General features: G+C 34.7%; 1 protein-coding gene across 1 annotated transcript in view; it reads left to right on the top strand.

The window, feature by feature from the left end:
- ODAD2 (outer dynein arm docking complex subunit 2) overlaps positions 1-25,979 on the top strand; it is a 73,046-nt gene that overhangs the window by 2,424 nt on the left and 44,643 nt on the right. Inside the window, exons 4-15 of the mRNA XM_086861873.1 lie at positions 1,190-1,385; positions 1,951-2,057; positions 2,508-2,644; positions 3,679-3,792; positions 6,612-6,815; positions 8,243-8,376; positions 8,582-8,723; positions 20,356-20,502; positions 20,778-20,987; positions 21,149-21,373; positions 23,422-23,532; positions 24,023-24,177. Of these exons, the coding sequence (XP_086717999.1) occupies positions 1,190-1,385; positions 1,951-2,057; positions 2,508-2,644; positions 3,679-3,792; positions 6,612-6,815; positions 8,243-8,376; positions 8,582-8,723; positions 20,356-20,502; positions 20,778-20,987; positions 21,149-21,373; positions 23,422-23,532; positions 24,023-24,177 (1,882 nt within the window). The remainder of the gene's footprint in view (positions 1-1,189; positions 1,386-1,950; positions 2,058-2,507; positions 2,645-3,678; positions 3,793-6,611; positions 6,816-8,242; positions 8,377-8,581; positions 8,724-20,355; positions 20,503-20,777; positions 20,988-21,148; positions 21,374-23,421; positions 23,533-24,022; positions 24,178-25,979) is intronic.

Raw genomic sequence — 25,979 nt, 5'->3', positions numbered from 1 at the left:
AGGTAGTGAGGTTTCTGGTTTTTTTCTTTTATTTACACAGAAATTGGTAGCCCAGAAACTTGGAACAAAATTAAAATATTACTGTTGAATCTCATATACAAATTTATGTATACTGAATAATGTCCCAGCTATTGCAACAGACAATAGGCTTAAGTTTTGGAAGAAAAAATGTTTTATCTTAGTCTAATAGCAGGTTTTTCTATGTATGTAGTTTAATACTTCTTTAAAGTGTTACATGCTTTAAAGAAAAAATAATATGCTTAAAGCATTCTTACCTGTACAAGGTTCACTGTGAGCACTTCCAAATTCCTTCTCACAATGGCTTAAAAATACAGATATGAGTACTTCCACTGTGTCATCTTCAAGTCCTTTTCAAATTGAAAAGGCTCTTGATAGGCTAAACTGGGTATCCTTCTCCTACCTGGAGGTAGATGAAATCAGTGATATTCTTTGATAGTATTAGTATGAATTGCATCTGCCTTAATAAAATATTAATGCTCATTATTGGATCAAGTTTCAGAGCCATCTAATCATGGGCTCTGTCACTGATCAACCATGAATATTAGGGAAGAATAACATGGACAGTGTATCATGCAGAGCCATTCACAGATGCATGGGACTTCACTTCCAGTAACAGAGCAAAATGGTTTTGTAAAACACATTGATATGCAATTATGTCACTGTTTACCAAGAAGAACAGCTGGCATAGCTGAGGATGTTATGGGACCATTGGGAACGCTCCTAGAAAAGCTTAAAGATGTTATTAACACTAAATCGTATTTCCAAAATGATCAATTTTCCGTGAGTTAAGCCCATTGATTTCCTGCTTTGGAATTCAGCCAGGCATTTTTGGATAAGGGGACTTTTGATAAAGGGAACTATTTAATATTCACCCCTTGGTTGAGTGAATATTAATGTTTGCTTTGAAAAGCAACATTTGTTAAGAAAAAAATCTTGTTGTTCTTAATGTTTTCATAGTCTTAGCAGTACATTTATGTTACAGAAGAGTGATATGAAAAAATACATCATACAGTAATGTTTTATGAATAGCTATGCACATTATAAACTTTTTATTATAAATTAATAGCCTCAAAATAATTTGATTTTTCAATTGAAATAAAAAGAGTTTGTCTTACCTGATCGTTTTAAACAAAGCAGCACATGACATGATTCTGTTTCATGTTTACAGCTAACCGAGATCCTATAGTGAAAATTCTTGGCCCTGAATATGGGACTGTTGAAGGAGAAGACAAATCCATCTTGCATTTATTTGACAAAGTGAAAAAAGAATCTGATCTTGAAACAGAGTTGAAAATGAAAATAATTCTTCTTCTTCATCAGCTGGATTTGCAACTGCTTAATAGTTCTTTGAAACAGATTTCACAGTAAGTGCATTTCAAATAGAAGCTAAGCATCTCAGCCAATGCATTTTTTTGTTTTATTGTTAAATCAGATTGGTTTCAACTCCCAACATGTGTTTGTGGTGTGCCAAAGAAATTTATTGAAATAACTTCCACTGTTCACTGAATTAATGAAAAAACATTTTTTTCTGAAGTTTTCTGTATAGGTGTGGATATGCAAGTGTGTACCCACAAGTGTGGAGGTTTTATTGCATATGTTTTGCATTTTGTTAGCAAACTGAAGTCATTTGTACAAACAACAAAGTCACAGTTAAATATTCTCAAGGAACTGTTTGCTTCTTCAGGGAACTGTATTAAGTATTACACTGAGTCTGTTTCATAGTTACAAGGACTTCGCAAAAGGTATGGATCTAAAAATTCCCTAACCTATGGATAAAATTAAGAAGATGGAAGGTAACCCATTTTTGTATTTTTGTTGCTTCTTTTAAGACAAAGTAAAAGAAAAAAAAAACTGTGTAATATTCTCTCCAATTCACTGAGTACATCCTTTTGGATGAATACATATTGGACCATTTTCTATTAATTGCAGAGATGTAAGACTAAATCCAGCTGCTGTAAATGATGAAGTGAATCTTCTCAAGAATTTCTGTGGGCAAGGAGAAGATACTGTACTGGAATCACTGGAATATACATCAGGTAGAAATCTGATCTTATCTCACATTTACATAGACCTTTATTAAAGTACTTGAATTCTTTGTGAAATTTTCTGAATTAATTTCAATAATACATTTGAAGTGTTTATTTCTACCCTAAAGTTATAATGTAAAATAAAAAGTATTTTACAATATACAATGGCGTTCCTCAGCCTTTACATACAGATATTATTTCCCAATTATATTAATATTTTCAATGGAAGCAGAGGAAGGGAAATGAGTCCCTAATCCTGAAAAGTGCTAAGCACAGTTATAGTTCTTGATTGTATTGGGCCATGGGTCACGGAGTTTTGGATGATAAATACTTGACAGTATGAATTCTTAAGGACAAAGTTTTTGAAATTTGATTTGAATACGTGAAATATTAATCATCAAGCATAACTATTAAAATATTTTTAAACTGGATACAAACAATAATGCTAATTGATTGCAGATTACATGTTCCCTAATGGATGCCGAGCTCCTCCCTGGAGACAAGTGCATGGAGAAATTTGTTATTTAGTCGTCAAACCACATGACACTGATCCTTTGTATATCACTTGCAGCACAGCAGGAGTGTTTTTAAATGGAGTAAGTAATAATAAAGGATACCATTGAGTAATGAATATTTTTATGTGCCAGAATCAAAACTCAGTCATGTTTAGGGTAGTTGTATTGGGGCTGTAAGATCTGCAGAGCTAGTGTTTTGGTACAGAAGGAAAAGCCACAGTAATAAATGTATGCTACTTTTCCCCAATGTTTTAAGTGCTTTTTCTGTAAGTCTTATACTGGGAGTGTATTCTGCACTCTTTGCTAGCAGTGTTTGATTAGTCTTTAAATAACAGTTCTTCACACTGTTCCTATTTAAATGTACTGTGGCACTCAATGCCTCCCTAGTGCCTCTGATCTTACTCCTAGTGCAGTATTTTATGTGGGGCTGGTAGAGCTTTCTTTGGTCTTTTTATGAATTATAAGAAGTATCTTCTTCTTTTAGCAGAAACTTTTTAAAATTACTTCTCTCATTTCTCCTTCTTTTCATTTTGGCTACTCTGATGGGTTTTCTTTAGACCTTTACATGTATTAAGTGGTGACCAGATCTCTTACATTCATTTTGAAGAGAGACTGATGTCTGTCAGGCAAAACTCCACAAATTAATTTCCTAACAGTTGAAAAATCCAGGGAAATTTTGACTTGGCACATTTTTAATAGATGAAGCTCATAAAGCTCAGGCAGCCAGGTCACGTTATTTTTGGTGCCTTTTAGACATCTGCCATACTGCATGGGAAGCTCACATTTACTTGATTGTTTGCCATAAGCCATAAATTCTTTTCAGTGGAACTACACAGGGTACAGTTAACTGATGGGTTATTGCCTGAAAAAATCCTGTCTAAGATCTTGATCATCTGTTGGGGTCCATGGAGATGAACCATGTGTCTTTACAAAGCATTTTTGAAGATTGGTGAACTCTGCTGAGCAAGAGACTTCTTTATCTAATTCATTACAATAAGACCTTGGTGCTCTTTTACACTATTTTATGATGCAGATTAAATTACCTGTTAAGGCATAATTATTAATTATTTTTATTCTATTATTCTATTATTTATTATTTGTATTCTATTTTTAAGGGTCAGCTAAAGGGTAAAGAAATTGACTATGAAAGAAAAAGTAATCTGTATAAAGACATAGTCACATTTTTAAGGGAGAGATCACCTAGATTTGTAGAAAATATGGCTAAACAGGTATGTATTTATTGATATTTGGTGTATTTCTTTGTGCAAATGTACATTGGTAAACATTATAAACCTGACTGAATGTTTATATTCTTTATCAAGATAAATCTGTAATTAAATGAAGAATTTTAAAGAGTGGAGTGTTTTTTTAAGTTATTATTTATTTCCATTTCTAAAAAATGTGTTTCTTTTGTAAATAGCAAGTAATAAACCATTTCATGTCTTGTTCATCATACTTTTTGGTGGGGCTTCATCCAACACGTGAGGTCAGCTTCTAATTTTTCATGAAATGTTTTGTCTGTCTTCTGGTCTTGTTCTTTATGGAGCAGTGGAAATGTTACAGCAGGAAAATGTGATATCTGTATGGAAAAGGTCAGCTTTTTATTACAATATTTTTCTGTGATGAAAACCACTTGAATTTTTATTTTCATTCTTTGTAACCCAAACATAAATAATTGCCCAGGTTTTTTTATGAGAACTGCCTGATTTAAATATCAGAGCTGAGAGTTAAGTTTCCAGCTTACACTTTGTCTTGCTTCAGACACTGTAAAATGCCAGGGTTTTGGCTTTTATTTAATGCTCTAAACTAGCTAGAATCAAACAGTACCAATACAATTTTAGTTGTTTCATTGTTCCTGATAAAACTATTTTTATTTTAGATTTCTAGTGTGGTTTTAACAGATAACTTGGTGGTAAAATTCCTTGCAGGCCAAAATCTGTCAGGATTTTCATTGTGGGTTTTTTTATGCAATTTTAATTATTTCAAGAAGGAGGTAATTAACAGCAACATTTCCTTATCCTCTAATTCTGATTTTCTGGGATGTAGGGCTGATATTTATTTTTTTGAAATACAGATATTTGAGAGTTTTGAAAGAACAGAGCATTCCAAGTTGTACACATAAATATAGTAGCTTACATTAACAGTATTAGAATTAGATTTGTGACTTGTTCTGTTTGAAAGTTCCACATTTTTTATTTAGCTCATAGGCAAGTATTTTTTTAATGTTATACCTATGTATTGGTTTACACTTCATAAATAGGACAACATATGAATGTTTTTAGACATTGGTTTAATTTATTTGCAGTGATTTGGCTTCATTTGATGATCATGTAAGGTAAAACATGGTAACATTTTACCATTTTTTCAGATCTAATCCTAAATGTTAATATAGAATAATGTTACTGTTGATAATAACATGCCTTTCTTTACTAGTTTTCTGCCCTTATGAACATATTGTAACTTTTTAAGCTACACTTAATAAGTTGCACTTACTAAATAAGAGCAAATAATGCAAATATTTAGAGCAAATAAATAAAGAATTTATGCTGTTCTCCTTTAATTTTAATGTAAATCATACACTCATTATTCCCTGGCTGTGTAAATAAGTTTATGCAGAAGAGTATGCATTATACCTTTTTAATGGTTTAGGAATTTCATATCATCTTGCCTTGCAGAAGAGCTGGTTTAGTACATTCTGATTTCTAAACTAGAATTTAAACAAGTTAATACTGTAGAGCTGCAGAGCATTTGTAGCTGAAGGAAAATCTTCTCTGCTCTAGAACTATGAAATGCAGAGGATAGCTGTATTTCCAAGTTTGCCCAAATTAAGTAAAATATGAATGGAAATAATTCTGATTTATTTTCTGAGGAGAGGAGAGCTTCAAAAAGTTCATTACGTACACATATATTGCAAAACCAATTAACTTTTATAATATCTGCCTGGCCTTCTTTAAGCTAAAGTTCAGAATTGCTGTGTTGGCATATAGTGCAAACATACTTTTTAAAGTATGCTTAACTGAACAAGCTACAGCACCAATTCCCCTGTGATTTATCTAGTTTATCATGTGCTAAATTGTCTTGTCTAGAGTACACTTTCAGAATGAGAGCATTAGCATGAGTTAGTTTGGAATTAGACACTTGAGCTGGCAAGGCTTCAACAGCCGATTCTCATCAGGGTCCAGTCGAAAACAGACCCTGCTGTGACAGTCTCCTTAAAACTGCCTTGAATCAGGCACACAAAGGCATGTCTTCACCTATCTGGTACTGGCAGCTGCAATAACAATAATAATAATAGTAAGTAATGATCGTATGTTGACTTTCCTGGAAAAATTGAATGTGTTCCAATAGAGAATAAGAGTTGACAACAGTCCTTTCTGTTCTGTATATTATTGATCAGCCATGGTACTAGACACTGACAGCTGAAGGATTGGTAGGTGCCATTCAGCTCCATTTTTGTATGTGACTTGTTCAACAGTGTTTTGTCCTGAGAGACAGAAGATGAAAAAAATTAAATGGAATGTGTTTATATTAATTCTAAACTATATCAAATGAAATTACTTGGAACTGAAGTCTAGAAGTTTATGATAGCCTATTTTCAGTTTTATGTTCATTACTTTTTTGTGGGAATTTTTTGTAAATCCTTTATGCAGGGAAATATTTTTAATGTAAATTATCCATTGAAAACGGATTGGCTGACTTTGCAATTCCAAATCTTAAAACTTGTTTGGACCTATTTTCTATAAAAGTGCTTGTGTCACAGATATTTGACGTATTAGAAATCCAAGAACACCAAATATTCAAGAATGTTCCAGACGTTCCAAATTTATCAGCTTGATTTACTTAAAAATTTGCACATGATAACTGCTACTTTCCAAATTAATGTTTTGTTCTTTTAAAGACAATATAATTTTGTGCTTAGAATCTAATTCTACATTTAATGCATACAGTTTTTAAGCACAGAGTCCTAGAATTGTGCTTATAACTTACTGGTTTAATAGTCATGATTCACATAGCAATATGAGTGACAAACCATGTCTCCTTTAATTAGGAATATAGTTTTTTTAAAGAACCAGCACACGAGAATTATCAGCATGTGGAAGATGCTGAGATTTTTGGGCAGTTGCAGAGCTTTCATGAATTTAGAAGAATGACTGTATGTGGAAGAGGGAAAAGTTCTTCACTGGGATCCCCTGGCCAGAGGTTAAAACCATGTATGAAGTGGAAGAACAGTGAACTTTCTGCTTCCCAGAGATAAGTAGTTATCTTTAAAACTGAATTTGCCTATAGACCTCTCTAAAATGTGCTAATGATAGGACTGCATGTTACAGGTTTCCATTGTCTTAAGTTAGGGGGAATATTGCAAAGCTCACTACATATTAATTTCTAAGGAGAGAATTTGGACCACCAAAGAGAGTTCTCAGGTTTTTTCTGTCATGCAACAACTTTGATATTGTTACATCATTTCCACAGTAAGGCGGGGAAAGAACTTGCAATCATCTGCAGTACTGGTCCTCCAGGACTGTAATACCATCATATCTTTAGTGTAAAATCCCTTTTAAAAAAAGACTGATTAGAAAACCTGGTCTAAGCCACACTTTCTGACAGAGGTAAATGGAATGGAAATCAAGATGGAAAATCAGAATTATTTTTATTACTGCCACTTTGTAATGATTTCATAGTATATGAGCTACTTCTCTAGCTCTGCTTAGCAATGATATTCACTGATGAGGTTATGTCAAAGTTTTAACACACAAAATAGAGTATACATGTATTGGATATTGTTGAATTTGTCTTCTGAAATCAGAATTCTGTTTTGATTTCATGTTTCCTGATTTTGTGTTAATGGAGGAAGAAGATTATCTGCAGAAGCCTTTCAATGTCATCCTACAAAAAATAGTATTTTTCTCAAGTCTACCAATTTAACAAGTCGCAAGAAACATTTTAAGAGATTTTAGATGTGACCTGTGCTTATCAGCTAAAAAGAAATTTGCTTTCTAGAGCAAGAGCTAACCTTTTTCCACAGTTACTGTTCAAGTCTTGATGTAGTGAAATTGACTGCAATCATAAGTAATACTCTCTTTTTTTTCTTGTGACTGTGGTAGAGTGACCAGCTTAGGCTCAAAAAGACATTTTGTTTTCACAACATTGTCATTTAGGGACAAAAAAAGCACCAGAGATTGTGGCCAGCTGGAGCTAGAAGTTTTTTTGTAATACAAGGAAAGTAATATATATATTGCATTCAGTATGATCAAAGCTGTGGAACATTAAGTGTGTGGAAGAGCTAGGCAGACCAAAACTGCCTGGAATAAGATGACTAGAGGAGAAGAAGAAAGATACAGAAACTCATATCTGGGATGGTAAATAGGGAACAGATAGTCACTGTCTAGGACTTTCCTAGGACAAAAATAAAGGGCATCAAATGAAAATGAGCCAGTGAGATCAGTTCAGAACAAAGGAGGTATGTCTTCAAACACCACATAGCTAAGCACTCTTCTTTGCCAGAAGATAGTAAATTCATTTCTTTATGTGAGTGCAAAAAGCAACCAGAGACATTCATTGAACTTTTCATCCATCCAAAACTGTTAATGCTTGGACAATCAGGAGTTCTCTGAATCGCAGTGTGTTGAAGACTATTCTGGAAGAAATAATTTCTGTGTTCTTTTTTTTTTTTTAAATAAACCCAAATCCAGTAGTGACAAGTCTCCAAAAAAAGACTCTGAAGAAGAAGGGAAAAGTAGTACTGTATCTCTGACTACAAAAAAGAAAGCCAGTGGCAAATCTAAAACAGTTAAAATTCAAGAAGCTTCAAAATGGTATGTGTGACTTACTTTTTCCTCCCTCAATTTTTTACTTTTTATTTTCCTTATCTACAGTTATTATCACTATACTTACCATTTGATAATGTCAGTTGTATTTTTGTAGTTACTAGGCAGTGTTGTCAGACCTGTTTGAAATATGCTTGTCCATATTAGAGTTTATAACTATTTGAAATTGGTGATTCTGTTTATTTCTTTTTAGTAAAGCATCAAGCAGCCCTGAAGATGTTGGTGAAAGTTCCTCAGAGACTGATGAAGATGAACAGCCTCTACGTCGTCAGGAAGGAAGCACTGATTTGTCAGCAGAATACTGGGGAGTTCAGAAGCTTGCAAAATATGTAAAAGTAAGTAAGCACTGATAAATTGTATAAAAAATATAAAAGTTACATTTGAGGAGACCAGACCAGCTCCTTATCCTATCTGCTTTCATTATACTTCAGTATAGCCCTGTAGAGTAGTATTTTCAAATCCTGGAACTGTGGACTTTCCTATCATGCACTTTCTCTTTAATCTGCTATTTTTGGCTTATATAGCCCTTTAGATTAAACCATCTGTTCAGTGTTATTTAAAATGTAAGATGGCATAACCTCTTTATTAATTATTTGGTTTCTGTTTTGCTTTTTGTATGAAACTTTCCAAGAGATTTCTTTATGTGGATAATAACTTTCAAGAGTTTTTATTAAAACTGAATAGTTGCCTAAAGTCTTTCATCAACTATGATTAATGCATGTCTGAAATAATTCTAACATGGTCTTCTGTCTGGATAGATGCTTTAGTGGACAAGAAAATGTATGATAAACAGGCATCTTCTAAAACGAACCAAAAAAACGTTTTTACACAGACTTGTTGAAAATCTTTTGGAACCTATAAATATAGATAGTTAGAATTCTGAATATGTCTGAAACAGTTCAAAAACCCAACAACTCTTTACTATTCTGGAAAGCTCTAATTATGTTTTTCCCTCAGGAGAAGTTCCTTTACAAGTTTGTACTGGAATTTATGTTCTATTAAGTTGCTAATAAAAGCGCTGGCTTATTTATTTTTCTGAGTGCAACTACAGAGTATACACATCCGACAGATAAAATGATGGTGCTGGCTTTTGGTGCAGTGAAGGAACGAGTCATATGAGGAGCAGCTGAGGGAGCTGGGCTTGTTTAGCCTGGAGAAAAGGAGGCTCAGGACTGATCTTGTCACTCCTTCCAACTGCTTGAAAGTAGGTTGTAGCCAGGTGGGGTCAGCCTCTTCTCCTAGGCAACCAGAGATGGGACAAGAAGACATGGCCTCAAGATGTGCCAAGGGAGGTTCAGGCTGGACATCAGGAAGAATTTTTCACTGAAAGAGTGGTTAAGCATTGGAATAGGCTGCCCAGGGGAATGGTGGAATCACCATCCTTGGAAGTGTTCAAGAAATGGCTGGATGTGGCTGTTGGTACTGTGGTTTAGTTGACATGGTGGTGCTCAGTCAAAGGCTGGACTTGATGATCCTGAAGATCTTTTCCAACCCTTATGATTGTATGATTCTATAATTAAATACTTGAGTGGAGGAAATGATGTTTTGGCTCCTCACAGTCCTTTTAACTATTGTAGAGGAGTAACTTAGTCTTTTAAAATGTATTTGGAGTACTCACACTGCTTGTTTTCAGTTAATGTCTGTGGGGTCTTGCTAGAGGACCTGGCAAAGAGACACAGACAAACATGGATAATACAAGCCTGTCTACATTTATCTTTTCTAGGTTGGACCTCTATATTTTTGTCATTTTGGCTGTGGTAAAATAACCCTTTGCAAATGTAACTTTGAGCATGTAACTTGCTCAGCTATTCCTAATGCTGAACACAGCATGTACACATTTTGCATTTTAGAATTCTTCATACTTGCATGTAATTACAGCTCAAGAGGTCATTTTCAAACCTTTCAGTTTGCTAATAGCTTGCTTCTGTCTGTGTTATGAAGGAACTCTGTACTTTTCTGAGAGCTCAGAGAAGTAACCATGTTACTTTTTTTTAAAGACACAAGTCCCTCGTGGAGAAGATACTTGAAATTCATTACTGATTTTTATCATTACATTGATGAATTCCCACTAATCTTTTAATTGGCCAATTTATGTACCACCCTCCTGGTTACTTAATTCTCAAACTCCCTTTCCTCTCTAGATCCTTCATATAGTTGTGCTTAGATTTTAGTACTGAACTTAAATCAGTATTGAAATTCATATCTACATTTGTGTAAAACCATTCTGAAAGAAGAGTGAGAATGACAAATAAGAAAGTATATATTTCATGCATCTCTATTTTAAAAATTTTGTTTCAGCTGTCAGCAAACAAAATTACATAATGGTTTAGAACTAGGAAATGACAGGACAGCAAGAAGTTTATAATATAAAATTCAATAAAAGTTTTGTTGTGAAAATTCAAATATATACTTCTTTATGTATTCATGCACACCTGAGTCTTCCAAAGTTCTTTAAGTTAGATGTAAATTAAACTAAGTGTTTGAAGATGTACTTAAAATAGTTCTGTGTTCATTCTTAGCTGCATAAAACAAGAACTCCCTAGTGTCAGATAAAGCCGAATAGAGATGCCTCAGTGCCATACCACAGACAGTGGTTGAAATGTTTTATTGATGGAGTGCTACTTTAGCTTGCACATGGAATTCATTTTAATTCAAGTATAAATACTGCACTTCTGGCCAGACTTGGGAGATTTTTTGGCATTCTTGTTGTTCATGTAGGCAAATGTTCATGACACATGCAACGTCAGAGAAAATAAATTTATGACTGTGTTATTTAAGTATCTACAAGCATATTTATGTAGAAGCACAAATTTCAAAGGGCTTGTGTTGTATGCCCATCTGAAAAAAATAATAAAATGCCTTAAATAATAGATGATTGAGATACAAAGAAAATTGAGTAATTTGTAGATTAAATGATTTTTTTGAATGTCTGCTTAAGTTAATGTGAATTGCAATAAAGCAAGACTTTGTAAAAAATCTATTTGCTAACGATAAATTCCCATAAAACCTGAAAAACACAGTTTTTATATAATGCTGTTATTAAATGTTAAAAAGACAGTTGCTATTTGTATAAAACAAACTTGCGAGATCCTGTGAGTTGTGCCTGTAGTGTCTGTACTGGTATTCCTCTTCATGGAGAGAAAATTCCAGTGCTGGGGAAATTCCCTTCTGACTTTTTGCCCTTCTCCACTCCCTTTCCTTTCTGGGAAAGAGTATCCATGTTGGAATTGTTCCGCTGGGAAGCAGCTGCTTCTGTGGTCTGGCTCCTTGTCCTACCTTCAAGCTTTCCAGAGCTGTGAAGCAGGAGATGGAGCATGTGTGTTCCTGCCATGCTTCCCCATCAACTTAACAATGGGCAGCAAAATAGACCAGTGAGCTTGGTGGTGGCTTTGTGTCAGGCATCCTTTGAAGCCAGAGTAGATAAAATGGGAATGAGGTGCTCTGTTGATGTTTATAACAGTGAGATTCACCCAGCCTGCTTCAGATTTGATATTATTTATTAAATTGGTACTTCTGAAGAATTGGATTTCTAGAGGAAGGGCTACATTTTACATCTGAAGAATTTTAGGAGTAGGATGAAGGGGTCATCTTTTTCAATTTTCCTTTTACTAGAAACAGGGAACATCTTGTAGAAATGCAGAATCTTCTTTGTGGTAGATCTGGGGCTGTTCACTGAAAAAAAAAAAAAAAAGAAGAAAAGAAATGTTGAGAGCCGGTCTTTGTGTTGCCCACAGCTGAGCACTGACTATTGCCAGTTTTATGATAAAACTGAGATGTTGATAGGTGAATTGTGCTGGTGACTGCGCCAGGAATAACAACAATATCTAGAAAAAATATTTAATGCCTTAAGCCCTTGTGCTGTTTGACTTTGGTTCCCTGTAATGGCATGATTTAGATGTACACCTATGCCAGGATGAGGATGAATAGAGTTCTGTAAGACCATGTCAGTTACAGAATTCATCTTTCAGTTTCTTGTGTGGAAAGTCATTCTACTTTTGGCTGTATTTCAGGAAATATAGTGAAACCAGTCAAATCTCACACTTCATGTAATAGATCCTTTAATTTCATATCTGCTTGGAATTACTCCAGTGCAAAAGACCTTGTTCCCAGAACAGCATTGTGTTTCTTTTTTACTTTGGAATGATGGACAAATCTGCTGTCTCTCCTCAGCTGCTTGTGCCCTGTGCCAGGCCCAGGAGCTGGAGAAAGGCTATGGCCCTGCACAGGAGCCAGGAGGATGTTCCCTGAGTGTGGCCTTGAGCAGAAGCTCCCAACTGCCCATGTGCAAATGAGAATTGTGTGGTTTAGCAGCTGATGTATACAGCAACTATTTTGTAAGAACCAATTTTAAATTTATGACACTTGTGAAGGCATTGATGTGTCTTGTAGATTTTTCTCAAAGTTTACATGCAATAGAGGACAGACAGATTGCTGAACTGCATAATGGAAAAGTATAGCTTTCGTAAGTTATTGGAAATAGTTGGAAACATGACATATTATTAAGATTACACTAGTGTTCATTATAAAAATTTAAATGAGTTTAATGAGCCATGTATTAAGAAATCAATTACATTTTTGAATTAGCATCAAAGTAATTATATTTTGTTCTGATGTGCAGAACCTCAGATAAAGACATGAACATCCCACCCTAATGAATAAAATGGGTCTTCAAATACTAATTGTTTAAAGTGAAAAGTCTAAAATCTCTGTTGTTTATGGATGTTCTTGTTGTCTTAAGATCTACCCCTATATATATGATAGATGCAAATGTTAGGATCTAATAGCAGGAGTAAAAGTCCCTAATCTGTGTAGGGCACATTTTGCACATCAAAGCTTTTTCTACAATCTGTGGATGAGAGTGAAATGTTTTTTTCTTTATTATATTGTATTGGCAAGATTTGCATGAGATTATGTTTTAGCTAGTAAATACATAATAAACATATGTAAGTGATGTAAAATATTATTGTACATGTAGTAACTTTGTATGAGGCCCTTCTTCAGGACTGGCCACTTTGACCAACTCACCTTATTAGTAGAATGTCTAACAACAGATCTTTTCCCTTCCTTATGAAAGTATTATGTTGGGGTAATCTGAAGGAGGTTTTCATTTGGATGGAAATGTAAAGATGAAAAATAAGCTTTTAACTTTTTTAGCTTTAGTTTGGCCAGGACTGTTGTTTTTCAGAAGATACCAGATATATGTGACATAATCGTGTGCTACCTGCTAGTGTTTCCTGGTGTGTTTGGCTCACCCATCAACCTTGGCAAACCTGTTAGTCTTCATATCACTCTCTTTTCTACTGTTCTTGAACCTCTCTTGCTCCTGTCTTCCAGTATTAGCCAAGATTTTTTTTTTAAAATTCAGTAAAGAGTGTGATCACTGGAAAAAAAAGGAAATAAAAATATGTGAAAAATTCAATTTATAGTTAAGTATTTTCTAACAACTGAGATAGTGCTGATCATGAAAAAGAAATATTTTTATGATAACTTTACTAGGTAGGAAGTATTTGGCAAATGGTGAGCTCTCAAATTATTATTACAATTGGCAACTTTGAAGCACTGGAAGAGCTGCCTCCTCAAAAACCATACAATCATTCTTCATCCCAAGAGACAAATAAAATTCATAACAACTGGTTGAATTTCGACCATTAACACCAATACCAACTCTGATTGATTTCTGTGTAGTGAAGGTTTAATTAATGTTCACAGGGTCACACATTCCTTAGAGTTTCATATCTGATAAGCTGAAAGACAATCTAGAAGCAAAGAAAAAAAAAGTAAATGAAATTCATTAAAAAGGGGGAAAGAAGTATGTGAAAAATAAAGGACTGAGGAAAAGAATGCAAAATAACTTAAGTGTGATTATCCTCTTTCTGCAGGGTTGTATTCTATGATGAAAGCAGGTAATGAAATTAATGACCTTTGGTTTTGACACCATAACTGTAATACCTCTAAAATAGTAGTAAATTGCCACAGTTGTCTCAGTATGACTTCAGATTTTATATTCATGAAGTAGATAATCAAATTGTTATGTTTCCCAAATAATTAGAATGTGATTGTGTCTGAAAGGCAGCAAGACTTTTAAGTAGTGAGAGCAACATTGTGCATTGTTTTTAAGTGTTCCACATTGATCTAGGCTCAATTTAATCACAGCTCACTCTACCCACTTACTCCTGAAGCATGCCTGTGCTTCAGCCATGTCTTCACCCGTATTTGTTTTTCCTATGCTCTCAGTAAGTGCCGTTTCTAAGTTTGTTTTATTCCTCCAGAGAACACCTGTCTTTTAGTTTTTCTTAAACTATTGCTATAATTTTATTTTCCTTGCAAAAATTTTTTTGGCTAGTTTCAAATGACACTGCCTCTTCTGTCTGTTCAGTGCTTATAAAGCTTCAACAGTACACAGCCTCTCCAGCAATGTGCAGAGGCAACAGTCCTTCCTAGTCTAAACTCATTAACTTTTCTCCTCAGATTCACATTCACTGGTTTCCTAAATTAGTTGGATACATAAAATTGAAATGACTGTAATAGCATTATTGCTTAGGCAGGTCCAACAGCATCACACAAGGTCAGTAGCCCATCTGTGTTGTAGTCAGCAAATGTCTCATCTCCAAGTTTCCATTCAGGGTTTACAATGTTAAATTACTGTTAACAGTAGTGCTGTTTGTGTAGGGTTTTTTCTTTTTTAAATTTAATCCTAGACCCTTTTCCCTTTCCCATTCAATCCTATTTGCTTCTAATTCCTACATATTCTTTTAAAACACATACATGCTTTATTTTCCTCTGATGAAGTGTCCTTACAAAATTGTAAGGATACATCTGGGGAAGAAATACACTCCTAAACTGAAAATTTCACAACGGAGTAGAAGATAAACTTGCACTGTTAAGATATTATATATTATCTTGGCCAAGTTTTCTGTGGTTTTGGGGTCACCATTTCACTTCTTTCCAAGTCTGAGGTTTAAGAAGTTACTAGGAAAATATTTTATTATTGCCAGTCCAAGGAAGTAAAAGTTCATATGTTTGCACATGAACCATTAGATTCTTACCTCCTCTATAATAGAATCCGATTTCTATGAATCAAAAAAGCAAAGCTAACAGAATGGATACATGTCTTGGAAGAGTTTTTAAGAGGGAATCAATGCCTGCCTAACAAAACCTCCTGGTTCATGAAGAAAATAAGAGACGTTCTTTTGTTTGGAAACCCATTTATTTTCAATTTCATAAAATATGACAATTTAAACTCACTGTATCTGGGTCATGACATATATGTCACTTCTGCCACTGTGTTGGGTCAGGGTCAAGGTATTAATCTGCAACTAAAACAGTGCAGCTTCTGTGCATTGTTGTAGTCCAGTGTGAATGTTTTGAAATGTTGTGATGCCTGTGATTTTCCACTGGCTTTATTTATATAAATCTATATGGTTTACGTACTGCCAGGCTGGATCTAAAGAACACCAGGAGATTCAGGAAGTGGGTCAGGGAATTATTCCATAACTCAGTTATACTTGTCCATAATTCATGTCTTAACAAGTTGCAGCTTGTATGTTTTATAAACTAAGATGAAAAATTGGAACTAGGATTTAAGCCATGACAAAATGCAGAGTGTTTAGAGATCCACTGGCATAGAAAAATTGCCTTGCTGAAGCATATTGTGTATTTTATACTGCAATGCTCAGTCTTTCATTAAGCTTTATCAAAATTTATTTAGATGTTAAAGTATTTTCTAGCAGAAAATTACATTTTCTCTGTGATTTGAGTAAAGTTCAACAGAAAGTAAAAAAGTCACAAACCTTTAAACGAAGAACCCAGTTTCATACTTTACTATTTGCTTTAGATTTCATGTTTTATAAAAATGGCAATATAATTTTGGATTGGGATTCCAGTTAAGCAATTTTTTTTTTCCTAGGAGCTTTTTTGTTCTATTAGTGGATTTTAGTTTTAAAAGTCTGGTATAACAATAATTTCACATACTTTTTTGAGCTATCACATTATGCTATTTTGGTTGTTCAGTATTTTAAAAAAATATATTGACTTGGTATGTTTGGTCTTAATTTTGTCAAGTACATTGTAATTGTCATTAAGATTATATATACTCATTATAAAAACTGGAGTATTATACAGAAGAATGACAGAACTGCCCTCAAACAGCAATTTTTTTTCCCTGTTATTCAGCCATAGACTTGTTAGCACAGACATGCATATTTATCTATCCAGGATGTACTTAATACAATAAAGAAAATACACTTTTACTCTGGCAAAATAAACTACAGCCATTGGGCTAAACAGTAAAAAACACCCATCTTTGACATTGCCATGCAGATCAAAAAAAATATTTCATTTTCTGGTAGCATTCACTCATGTTCCCTCCAAACCCAAATTAAATAAATCAATAAAACACCCTTCAAATAGGTGCTTTATTTGTAGAGATATTTGTGAGCCAAAAACTGTATAATTTTCATTTTACTTAATTATGCTTTCTCTTGGGAAACTGAAATGCACTGTAACTTGATTGTAATGTTTATGTATTGATATTAATATATTTTAATTTTGCTAGAATTTGGGAAAAACATTTAGAATAATATTTTTAATAATACTGTTCATATTTTTATTAATTTTACTCCTATAATGCCTTTAGGTTTCAGTTGAAAGGGTTGACTCTAGAGTAAATTTTTTATCTTCTGTTCCTAGCCTGCTGAACTGACATCATCAGTTCAAAAATGAAAGCTTTGTATTGACTAGGAATGGTTTAATTGGGATTGGACTATTTGGTGCTATTGAAACTTAAGCCTGTATATTTTATTATCTATTATCTGTATCTATGATCATATTATCTATTATGGGTTAATTATTTCTTTTGAAGAAAGCAAGTAAATATCAAAACCATTTATTATTTACAAAATTTCATGATAGTAAGTAACAGAAAATAGGACTAGAGCACAATGTAGGAAGTCATTGACTCCATCTGCTTGCCTGCAAAACAGTACCAATTCTTTGTGTATCTTCTGGACAAATATTTCTCTACCTTATTTTTCCTGTTATGGAGATTTCATGACTGCTGTAAGCAATGTATTCAAGAAATCAAATATTCTTACTATTAACGTTGGTTTTGTCAAACCAACGTTTGTTTTTTTGGTTTTTTTACCAAGCATAGATCAATCCTGATGCCATTGAACTCCATTTTTCTTGTCTGGACCTGGAGAACAGATGATTGACATTGAAGGTGTTCTTTAAACTACCTTCCTATTGTCTTCTTGAGAGTAAACAGTTCCAGTTGCTTCAGTTTTTCTGTGGAGATCATAATTTCGAGATATTTTGGCATCTCCTGGTCTTTCTCAACTTTCTCAGTATCTTTTTGGAAATAGAGTACCTAGAATGAGTGTAGTACTTGAATTTGAGCAGTGCCAAAACAAAGAAGGAGGATTACCCATATCTTACAGGTTACAAATCTGGTTATAAGTCTCTGTGTAAAGTTTGCTTTTTTTTGGTTTGGTAATGCTGCAATATTGATAGATAATATCAGTGTTGCGTTCTGTTGCTAACTTCAGATTTCTTCCTACAGCTCTGCAAGCTAATCATGGCATTAGCCAGTTCTGTCAGTACCATAGAGCAGAGTCCATTGAGCTCATCTAGTATGAAAATATCTAAGTGCTTACTGACTAGTTATGTCCTTAGCATAGCCAGAGTGTTCACTATGCTGTCAGAGGTATTAAGTAACCACTAGCAGAATACAGTAAAGGTCAATGCATAAAAAAGACCCCTTAATGCTTTTGCTTTCTTGTTCTGTTTGTTGAAAGCTTGTGTTGACTAACAGGGTTTTTCCTCTTGATTATTATGGAAGTCAAACAAAATGATGGTTTGAACTTGTGTGTTCCCAGGTAATTGTACTTTGGGTTGTGTCTGTATTTGCTTATGTTTGTCTTTATTTTCATTCTTTTTTGATCTTGTCACTAGTTCTGTAATTCTCAGTTGTTCTCACTTGTGAGCTTGAGTATTGTCATAGAGACATTACCCATCCAGTGCAAGATGTTTTACTGATAGTGTAACAGTGTTACTGGTTTATTTTCATGAATATTTGTGCTATACCAATATATAGGAAGAAAGGCACATTTTTAACTAAGTCTGTGTTTAATTTCAAGCCTTAAAATTGATTGTTGATCTGCCAGTAGAGTCTATTTTGCTTCCAACATATCAGATTTCAAATGGTATAACAACATGATGCAGATTTTATGTCAATTTAATGGAAAAGTAACTATTTCCATGAATGTTAAAATCTATGCTGTAACTACTACAAAACTTGGTGTAACGATAACTTCAAAAAACAAAAAATAATTATTGAAAACATCAACAATATTTCTAATTTTGTAGAACAGATGCTTCAGCACATATGAAAAATATTTTATTGTGGTTTTACATGAAAAACACTAAGTGGTGTGTTTGTTTTTGAAGCTGAAAAAATAAAATGCATATATTTATATGATTACAGTCGTATTTTTTATTCAGTATAAGAAAATTATAAGTTGTTTATTTTTTAAAAAGCTGATCCATATTAAATATCATATGCAACCATTATACATGTAAGATAAGGGAATTATAGATTACTATGTTATGTATAAATGCAGTTTCACTGTAGGAGAAGCAGTCCTCAGAAGGAGGCACATCACTTTTCAGGTTAGCAATATACTTCTTACAGTTACGTAATATAATAAAAAGAAAAGTTTTCTTTTAAAACACCTGTTGCAAATCTTTTATCAGACAAAGCAAAGTAAATACCAAAGTCTAACTTATGTTAAAAGGCAAAAAATTTCATAAAAGGACAGCTGTTAGTTTTTCTGAGATGCAGAATATTCTCTGTAGTTTTGTAATCATATCATATGGACTTTTAAAAAAATAATTTGGGATTTTATATGTGTGGATAAACTGATTTCTCTAGGAACATATTTGAGAAATTGTTGCATGATTTTATACTCTAGGACATATTTTTAAAGTAGATGAAAATATGCTATTAAAGTCTATTATAAAAATATGTTATTAAAGCATTCTCCTGAAGTCGAGATGACAAAGATGATTAAAAAAGATAATTTAAAAAAATTGTGGGCATCTTCCTCTAGGACACTATGTTACACATGTTTAAAAATTACCTTTATATTTAATCACTTTTGTGGGGAAAATTTGTAGTATCTGTTGTTACAAGAAATTTAGATTAAAATTATGAAGCACTATGCATATGTACTTCATTGATTAGCAGAAGTGTTTTATCTGACATAAACTACTGGTCTGAAACTTCATGAAGTAGTTCTCTCACATTCTTTTTGGATTATTTTCTCACTTGTGATTCTTTACTACATTTAGAACAACTTGAAGAGCATGTTAAATTTAAATTCCTTTTGTATTGTATTTGTCTTTCTGTTTACATTTGAGAAATATGCTCCAAAAGTTCTGGTTTTGTTAGCTCTACCTGTTTTATATTAGCAAACATGACTCAGTTTTGTGATATTCACTGTTTCATTCTGATGTCCAGAATTTAGCAGAACACTTTCCTCTGGGAAGGGTTGATCAAAAATCCTTCACAGATTCAAAACTCTCATTTAAAAAAGATGATCTTGGGTAGCACAGTTCTAATCAGGATGGGAGCCAAAGCTTCTCTGGAATGCAGGAGGTGGATGCTGTATTTTGATTTACTAGGTACTCTAAATTGTAGCTTCCACGTTAGGACCAGCTGGCAGTGTTCACTCCAGCTTCTGTTGCAACTACAGCTCAGCTATCCTGTTTTCCATGCAGGTTGGTTCATCTCTGATTTTACTGACAGTTAACCTGTATTATAGGTTTAAAAGAATTCACCTATCTTATGGTTTAACTTTCTGTGTTGTATTTTTTTATTTTTTTTCTTTAAGTGTAGTTGCAGTGACTGAAATAGAATTTAATATTAAATGCACTTTACACATTTTTAAATTATTTGCTTTATATTAGGGAGGTGATCCAACAGCTACTGTAATTGCACTGTGTTCAATGAGAGATCTCAATCTGTCTCAAGAAACATGTCAGCTGGCCATAAAAGACACTGGATGTCTTGAAGTGTTAATTAATTTACTTGATACAGAAGAAATTAAATGTCAGGTAATGAGCTTGGTCAAATCAAGCAATGAATATGCCTTTTCTATTAGAATTTTTTTTGAGTTTCAAAGTTACAGAGTGTAAAGAAAATTGATTTCTCATTTCTCTATTTTCTTGTTCTGATTTTTTAGAAAGACATTATGTTTTTCACTTTCAGTTTCCTTTTTCTCTCCTGATTAAATATAAAGAAAAAAATTAAATAACCAATCATTTTAAATAATGTTAATGTTTTTGTATACCTAAATAATGTTTAACTTCTATCGTTTCCCATTATTTAGACTGGTTCATTAAAAATCCTGAAGGAAATTAGTCAAAATGTATTGATCAGACATGCAATTGCAGATCTTGGAGGCTTAGAGATCATGGTGAAAATACTGGACTCTCCAGATACTGATCTAAAATGTTTGGCAGCTGAAACAATTGCCAATGTTGCTAGATTTAAACGAGCACGAAAGACAGTAAGGCAACATGGAGGAATCAAGAGATTGGTAAGCAGACATTAAAATTTGTACCCTTGTCATATGAGTATTTTTGTTCAAAAAATACATCATGTGTTGTAAACATGATTAACTGTAGTGTTAACCATAATTAGAAAGCAGCATGATATCGAAGTTTCCTGTAGATATTAAGAAATTGGTATTTTTTTTAGGTTGAGCTGTTGGAATCTATTTCAGTGGGATCATCATGCCAAGCCAAAGACACTGAAACAGCACGATGTGGGGCTTTGGCACTCTGGAGCTGCAGCAGAAGCACAAAAAACAAGAAAGCAATCCGTAAAGCTGGTGGCATTCCATTATTAGCTAGATGGCTCAAATGCTCACACACAAACATCTTAGTCCCAATAGTGGGGACACTACAAGAATGTGCCTCAGAGGTGAGTAAACACATATAGCCAAGTTATTTCTAAGCGTTAAAGAAATTCGCCACTAAAAGGAAATACTACATTCTACTGTTACTTAAATCAGGTCAGTTATCCCATCAGGAAGCAGATGCTTTATGTAATCAAAGCTGTTTTGAGAAGGTGACAACTTGGATTGAAATAAAAGCCACATATTTTTTATTTAAAAGGTCAGAGTAATATATGAAAGAAAAAAAGAAATTAAAGCCTTAATCAGTTTCTTTTTTTCCTGTTTTTTTTCACCATACTTTACAGATTTGTCAACCTAAGGTGCTGTGTTCTGATTAATCAATGCATTTAAATTCTACAAAACTAACCTGCAGGTGTGGCAAGGAAGATTCAAGGCAGCACAGGGCAGAGTGGTTTATAGTGTCCTTGTGCATTGGGTCTGATACATTGCAATTAGAAGAGAGTGATATATATGTGATTTTTCCTACAGATTTCCATAGCACATTTTGCAACTTTGAGTATATTCCGTTTCTAAATTTGAATACAAATATTTTTACCATAGCCATGTAAGGGATTATACTAGTGGGTGAGTTCTGTTTAATATCTTTATGTATGACCTGGTTGAGGGGATCGAGGGCACACTCAACACGCTCAGCGTTTGCAGACACCCCAAGGGTGGAAGTGTTGATCTACTGGAGGGCAGGAAAGCTCTGCAGAGGGGTCTGAATAAGCTGGATCCATGGGCCAAGGCCAATGGTACAAGGTTCAACAAGGCCAACTGACAGGTCCTACACTTGGGTGACATCGACCTCTGTCGTGCTACAGGCTGGGGAAGGAGGGGCTGGAAAACTGCATGGTAAAAAAAAGACCTGGAGGTGTGAACATGAGCCCACGTGCCCAGGTGGAGAAGAAGGCCAATGTCATCCTGGCCTGGATCAGCAGTAATGTGGCCAGCAGGAGCAGGGCAATGACCATCATCCTGTGCTAGGCACTGCGCAAATCCTGCTTTCAGTTCGGGGTCCCTCAATTCAGGAGGAACATTGAGTTGTTGGAGTGTGTCCAGAGAAGGGCAATGGAGTTGGGGAAGGATCTGGAGCACAAGGCTGGTGAAGAGCAACTGAGGGAGCTGGGGGTGTTTAGCCTGGAGAGAAAGAGGCTCAGAGGGGACCTGATCACTTGCTCCAACTACCTGAAAGCAAGCTGGGAGTCAGGTGGGCTTATTTTCTCCTCGCAGGTAACAAGCAATAGGATCAGAAGACATTTCCTCAGGTTGAATCAGGGAGGATTAGATTTAATATTAGGAAAAATTTATTCACCAAAACAGTTGTCAAGCACTGGAAAGGACTGCCCTTTCTGTTAGACATGCAGATGTGACACTTAGGGATGCAGTTTAGTGGTTGATTTGGCAGTGCTGGGATAATGGTTTGAGTCAATGATCTTAAGGGTCTTTTCCAACCTAAATGATTCTATTTGTTTATGATTCTGTATCTTCATTTGAACTTTGAGGTGTATTGCATTTCATATAAAAAAATGTACATAATTTGTCTTGGTGAATTTGAGGCACAAAAAACATAATTTTTCAAGAGATTTTACATTATTAAACACTTTGTCTGTTAAAAATTAGCTTCTTGAAATACACATGTTCCATGAGACACAAACCTGGCAGATTTTAGGTTCAGTAAGTATATATTGAGAAGGTGTCATTTTTGAGGGTTTCTTGTATGGCCTAACTTGGAAGGAACACTAAATGCATTTCTTACACAGATGTTTCCCCGACTTAAAAAATGATCCCCTGTTACAATGTCTGTAGGTTAAAATTTGGATGAAAATATCACTTAAAAATGTTATTTCTAAGGACATGTTTTTCTAACCTTGTTTTAGGAATAGATCTGTTGTTTTGGCTGCTGGTTCTCCATTAAGTGGGTGGGTACTTCTTGATCCCATTCTGAAGCATCTTTTGCTTTCTTGGTAAAAGGCTTCTCAATATCAAACCCTATAATTGTAGCATTTTGCTATTGTTGTGATCTATTAACCATTCATATGCAGGATTTAAAAGATGCAGTTTATCTTTTTAGCCAAGTTACAGACTTGCTATAAGGACGGAAGGCATGATTGAGAACCTAGTGAAAAATCTGAGTAGTGAAAACGAGGAGCTCCAGATGCATTGTGCAAGTGCCATATTTAAGGTAATTGTATTGTAATCAGTAGATCAGAAGCAGGATTAGCCCTTTGTTTTCATGTCATTGTCAGTTTTAAATTTTCTTAATTTTGCTATTTCTCTAATGTGTAAAAAATTATAAAAGTGTTGTGAATATTTTGGCTGCATATTTAATATTATAGTTAGGTTCCTACTAGCTCTTTTTGTGTGCAAGTATTAAGTTGCACAGGTGACCTGTGGAGAGAGGTGAGGCATCCTGTGCATAGAGCTGCTTTGTTTTTTTTGTTCATTTGCCCCTAAAGTGGACAATGTGACAGTATAAGCACTGCTGCATATACAGGAGCAGTTTACTGTCAAACTCTCTTAGTGACTTGTTAGCCTATTCAGATACTTGAATACAATATTTATGTTCTCTTCTTCTCTTAGCTTTTACTAATTACAATGTAATACAGCTAGCTTTTGAAGACATCATTGTACACATTTTTACATAATATATATTTTTAATATTTTTTTTATAGTGTGCAGAAGATGAAGAAATACGTGACCTGGTTAGAAAACATGAAGGTCTACAACCACTATCTGTTCTGCTTGATAACAGTGAAAACAAACAACTTTTGGCAGCTGTAACAGGAGCAATCTGGAAATGTGCAATCAGTAGAGAAAATGTGTTAAAGTAACAATTTAATTTTACAAGCATTTATTTCACTATCATGTTTTGATTTTATGGGTTCTATTGTTTTCAAAACTGTTGTGTCATGATTCTTCAAAATCAGTCTTTCTAATCAGTCGGGCTTTCAGCTTAGGTTTTATAGTACTTAAAAAATCAGTATTGACCTCATCAGGGTAGAGACAGTGTTAAGTTCCTAGAATCTTAACAGTCAATGGAGACAAGTGGTGTCTCTAGTTAAGCTATAGGACACTGAGTCAGGTGGTGTACTAGCACATACTAAACATTTGACATGTGGCCATATCTGATATCCCCCCTCCTGTCTGTAGTTTACAAGCCAGAATCACTGCTGCATGGTAGACAGAGTACTTAGTACACTTAGTACACTTAACTTTAATATTTTACAATAAGAGAAACATAGACAGAATTATCTCATTGTAGGGTCTAATCTAATACATATTAGAAATATACTGGCATATAGGATAATTAGCCTAGATGCCTCTCTTCTTGACTATACAGAAGGGGCTCAGAAAAGTAGCTTAATTTGGAGACCCAGCTTCTAAATTAGTGGAATTACCTGATGATAATTCTACTGTGGGTACCATCAACCTCTCAGTACCAGGGTTCTGAGTAATTATATGAGAACGTGACAGTAGAAGTTGTCACTCTCCACCTTCCATGGAGCAGCTTAATGATTGAGAACACTTTACCCTCTCATCTAAAATTAATATAACAAATTCATGCACCTTACCTCAAAAAAAGAAGCTGGCTCCACTACATATGTGCTTGGTTTCCTGCTAGAATTATGCTGCTCTGTACATCGAGCAGGTAGAAAGGTTAGAAAGAGTATTAGTAAGAGATAACATCTTCCTGCTGCTGTAATTTAGTGTACTAGCTGGATAAGTACATATTAGGAAGATTTCCAGGTTTTACATTCTGGCTTTTTACTGTCCTAAACGAGTTCCCAAACTGTTGGTATACAGACCTATGGTCTTTACATCTTCTACTGCTGTCCTAGTGCTTTTTTGCATTCTTAATTGCACAGTAACCTAACTTTTCATATGGATACATCCTTCTTTTCTGTGGACTTTGGGTTTGTGCAGAGGTATCCTGATTTTGGATCAGTGATGAGACTGAGTGGCTCTCTCTGTACTAGTAAACTGAACAGGTCCAAACCTTTCAGGCTCTATGTTAGGATTATCCATACTGTACTGCCAGCAGCACAGTCCCTTACACAGTTTGCCAGCAAACGCTCTCCCAGACAATGCCCAGACACTCCTTGGGAATGGTGCAGGCAACAGATTGTTCCCATTAGGCAGAATGGGTGAGGCCACCCTGCATTGTGAGGATAAGAGATTTTAGCCATATGGATGCTATGTTGTGCTTCTTGTCCTCAGGGCTAGAGAATGAGCCCTAGCCTGTTTTATTTATTAGTATAGCTGTAGCCAATAATTCTGTCCAACTGCAAACAGATTTTTGTTGGGCTACTCACATATCTTTGGCAAGTGCTTGATGCTCCACAAAGGTTACTAGCCCGGCGCAGCTCCAGCTGAATTCACGTGTTATGTAGCGCTGAGTCTGAAGCAGTAAACTTACCCAAACTCAAATGGGAGGGCACTAAAGAAAAGTGAGTGGGGATAACATGGGAACACCTCAGTAGATCTGGAGGGATGAGCCCGAGTCTGGCATGAAGCTAGAACTAACAAACCCTGCTGGCTGCTGCAGGGGCACTTAATTATCTCTAAAGTGCTCCGGAGTATTTCCTGTCCCTGGAGTTCACTGCTGAGATGTGCTGACTCAGCCGTGAG

This window comes from Cyanistes caeruleus, chromosome 1 (assembly GCF_971803275.1).
Source record: "Cyanistes caeruleus chromosome 1, bCyaCae1.hap1.1, whole genome shotgun sequence".
NCBI lineage: Eukaryota > Metazoa > Chordata > Aves > Passeriformes > Paridae > Cyanistes > Cyanistes caeruleus.
This window is presented reverse-complemented; position numbering and strand designations above follow the sequence as displayed.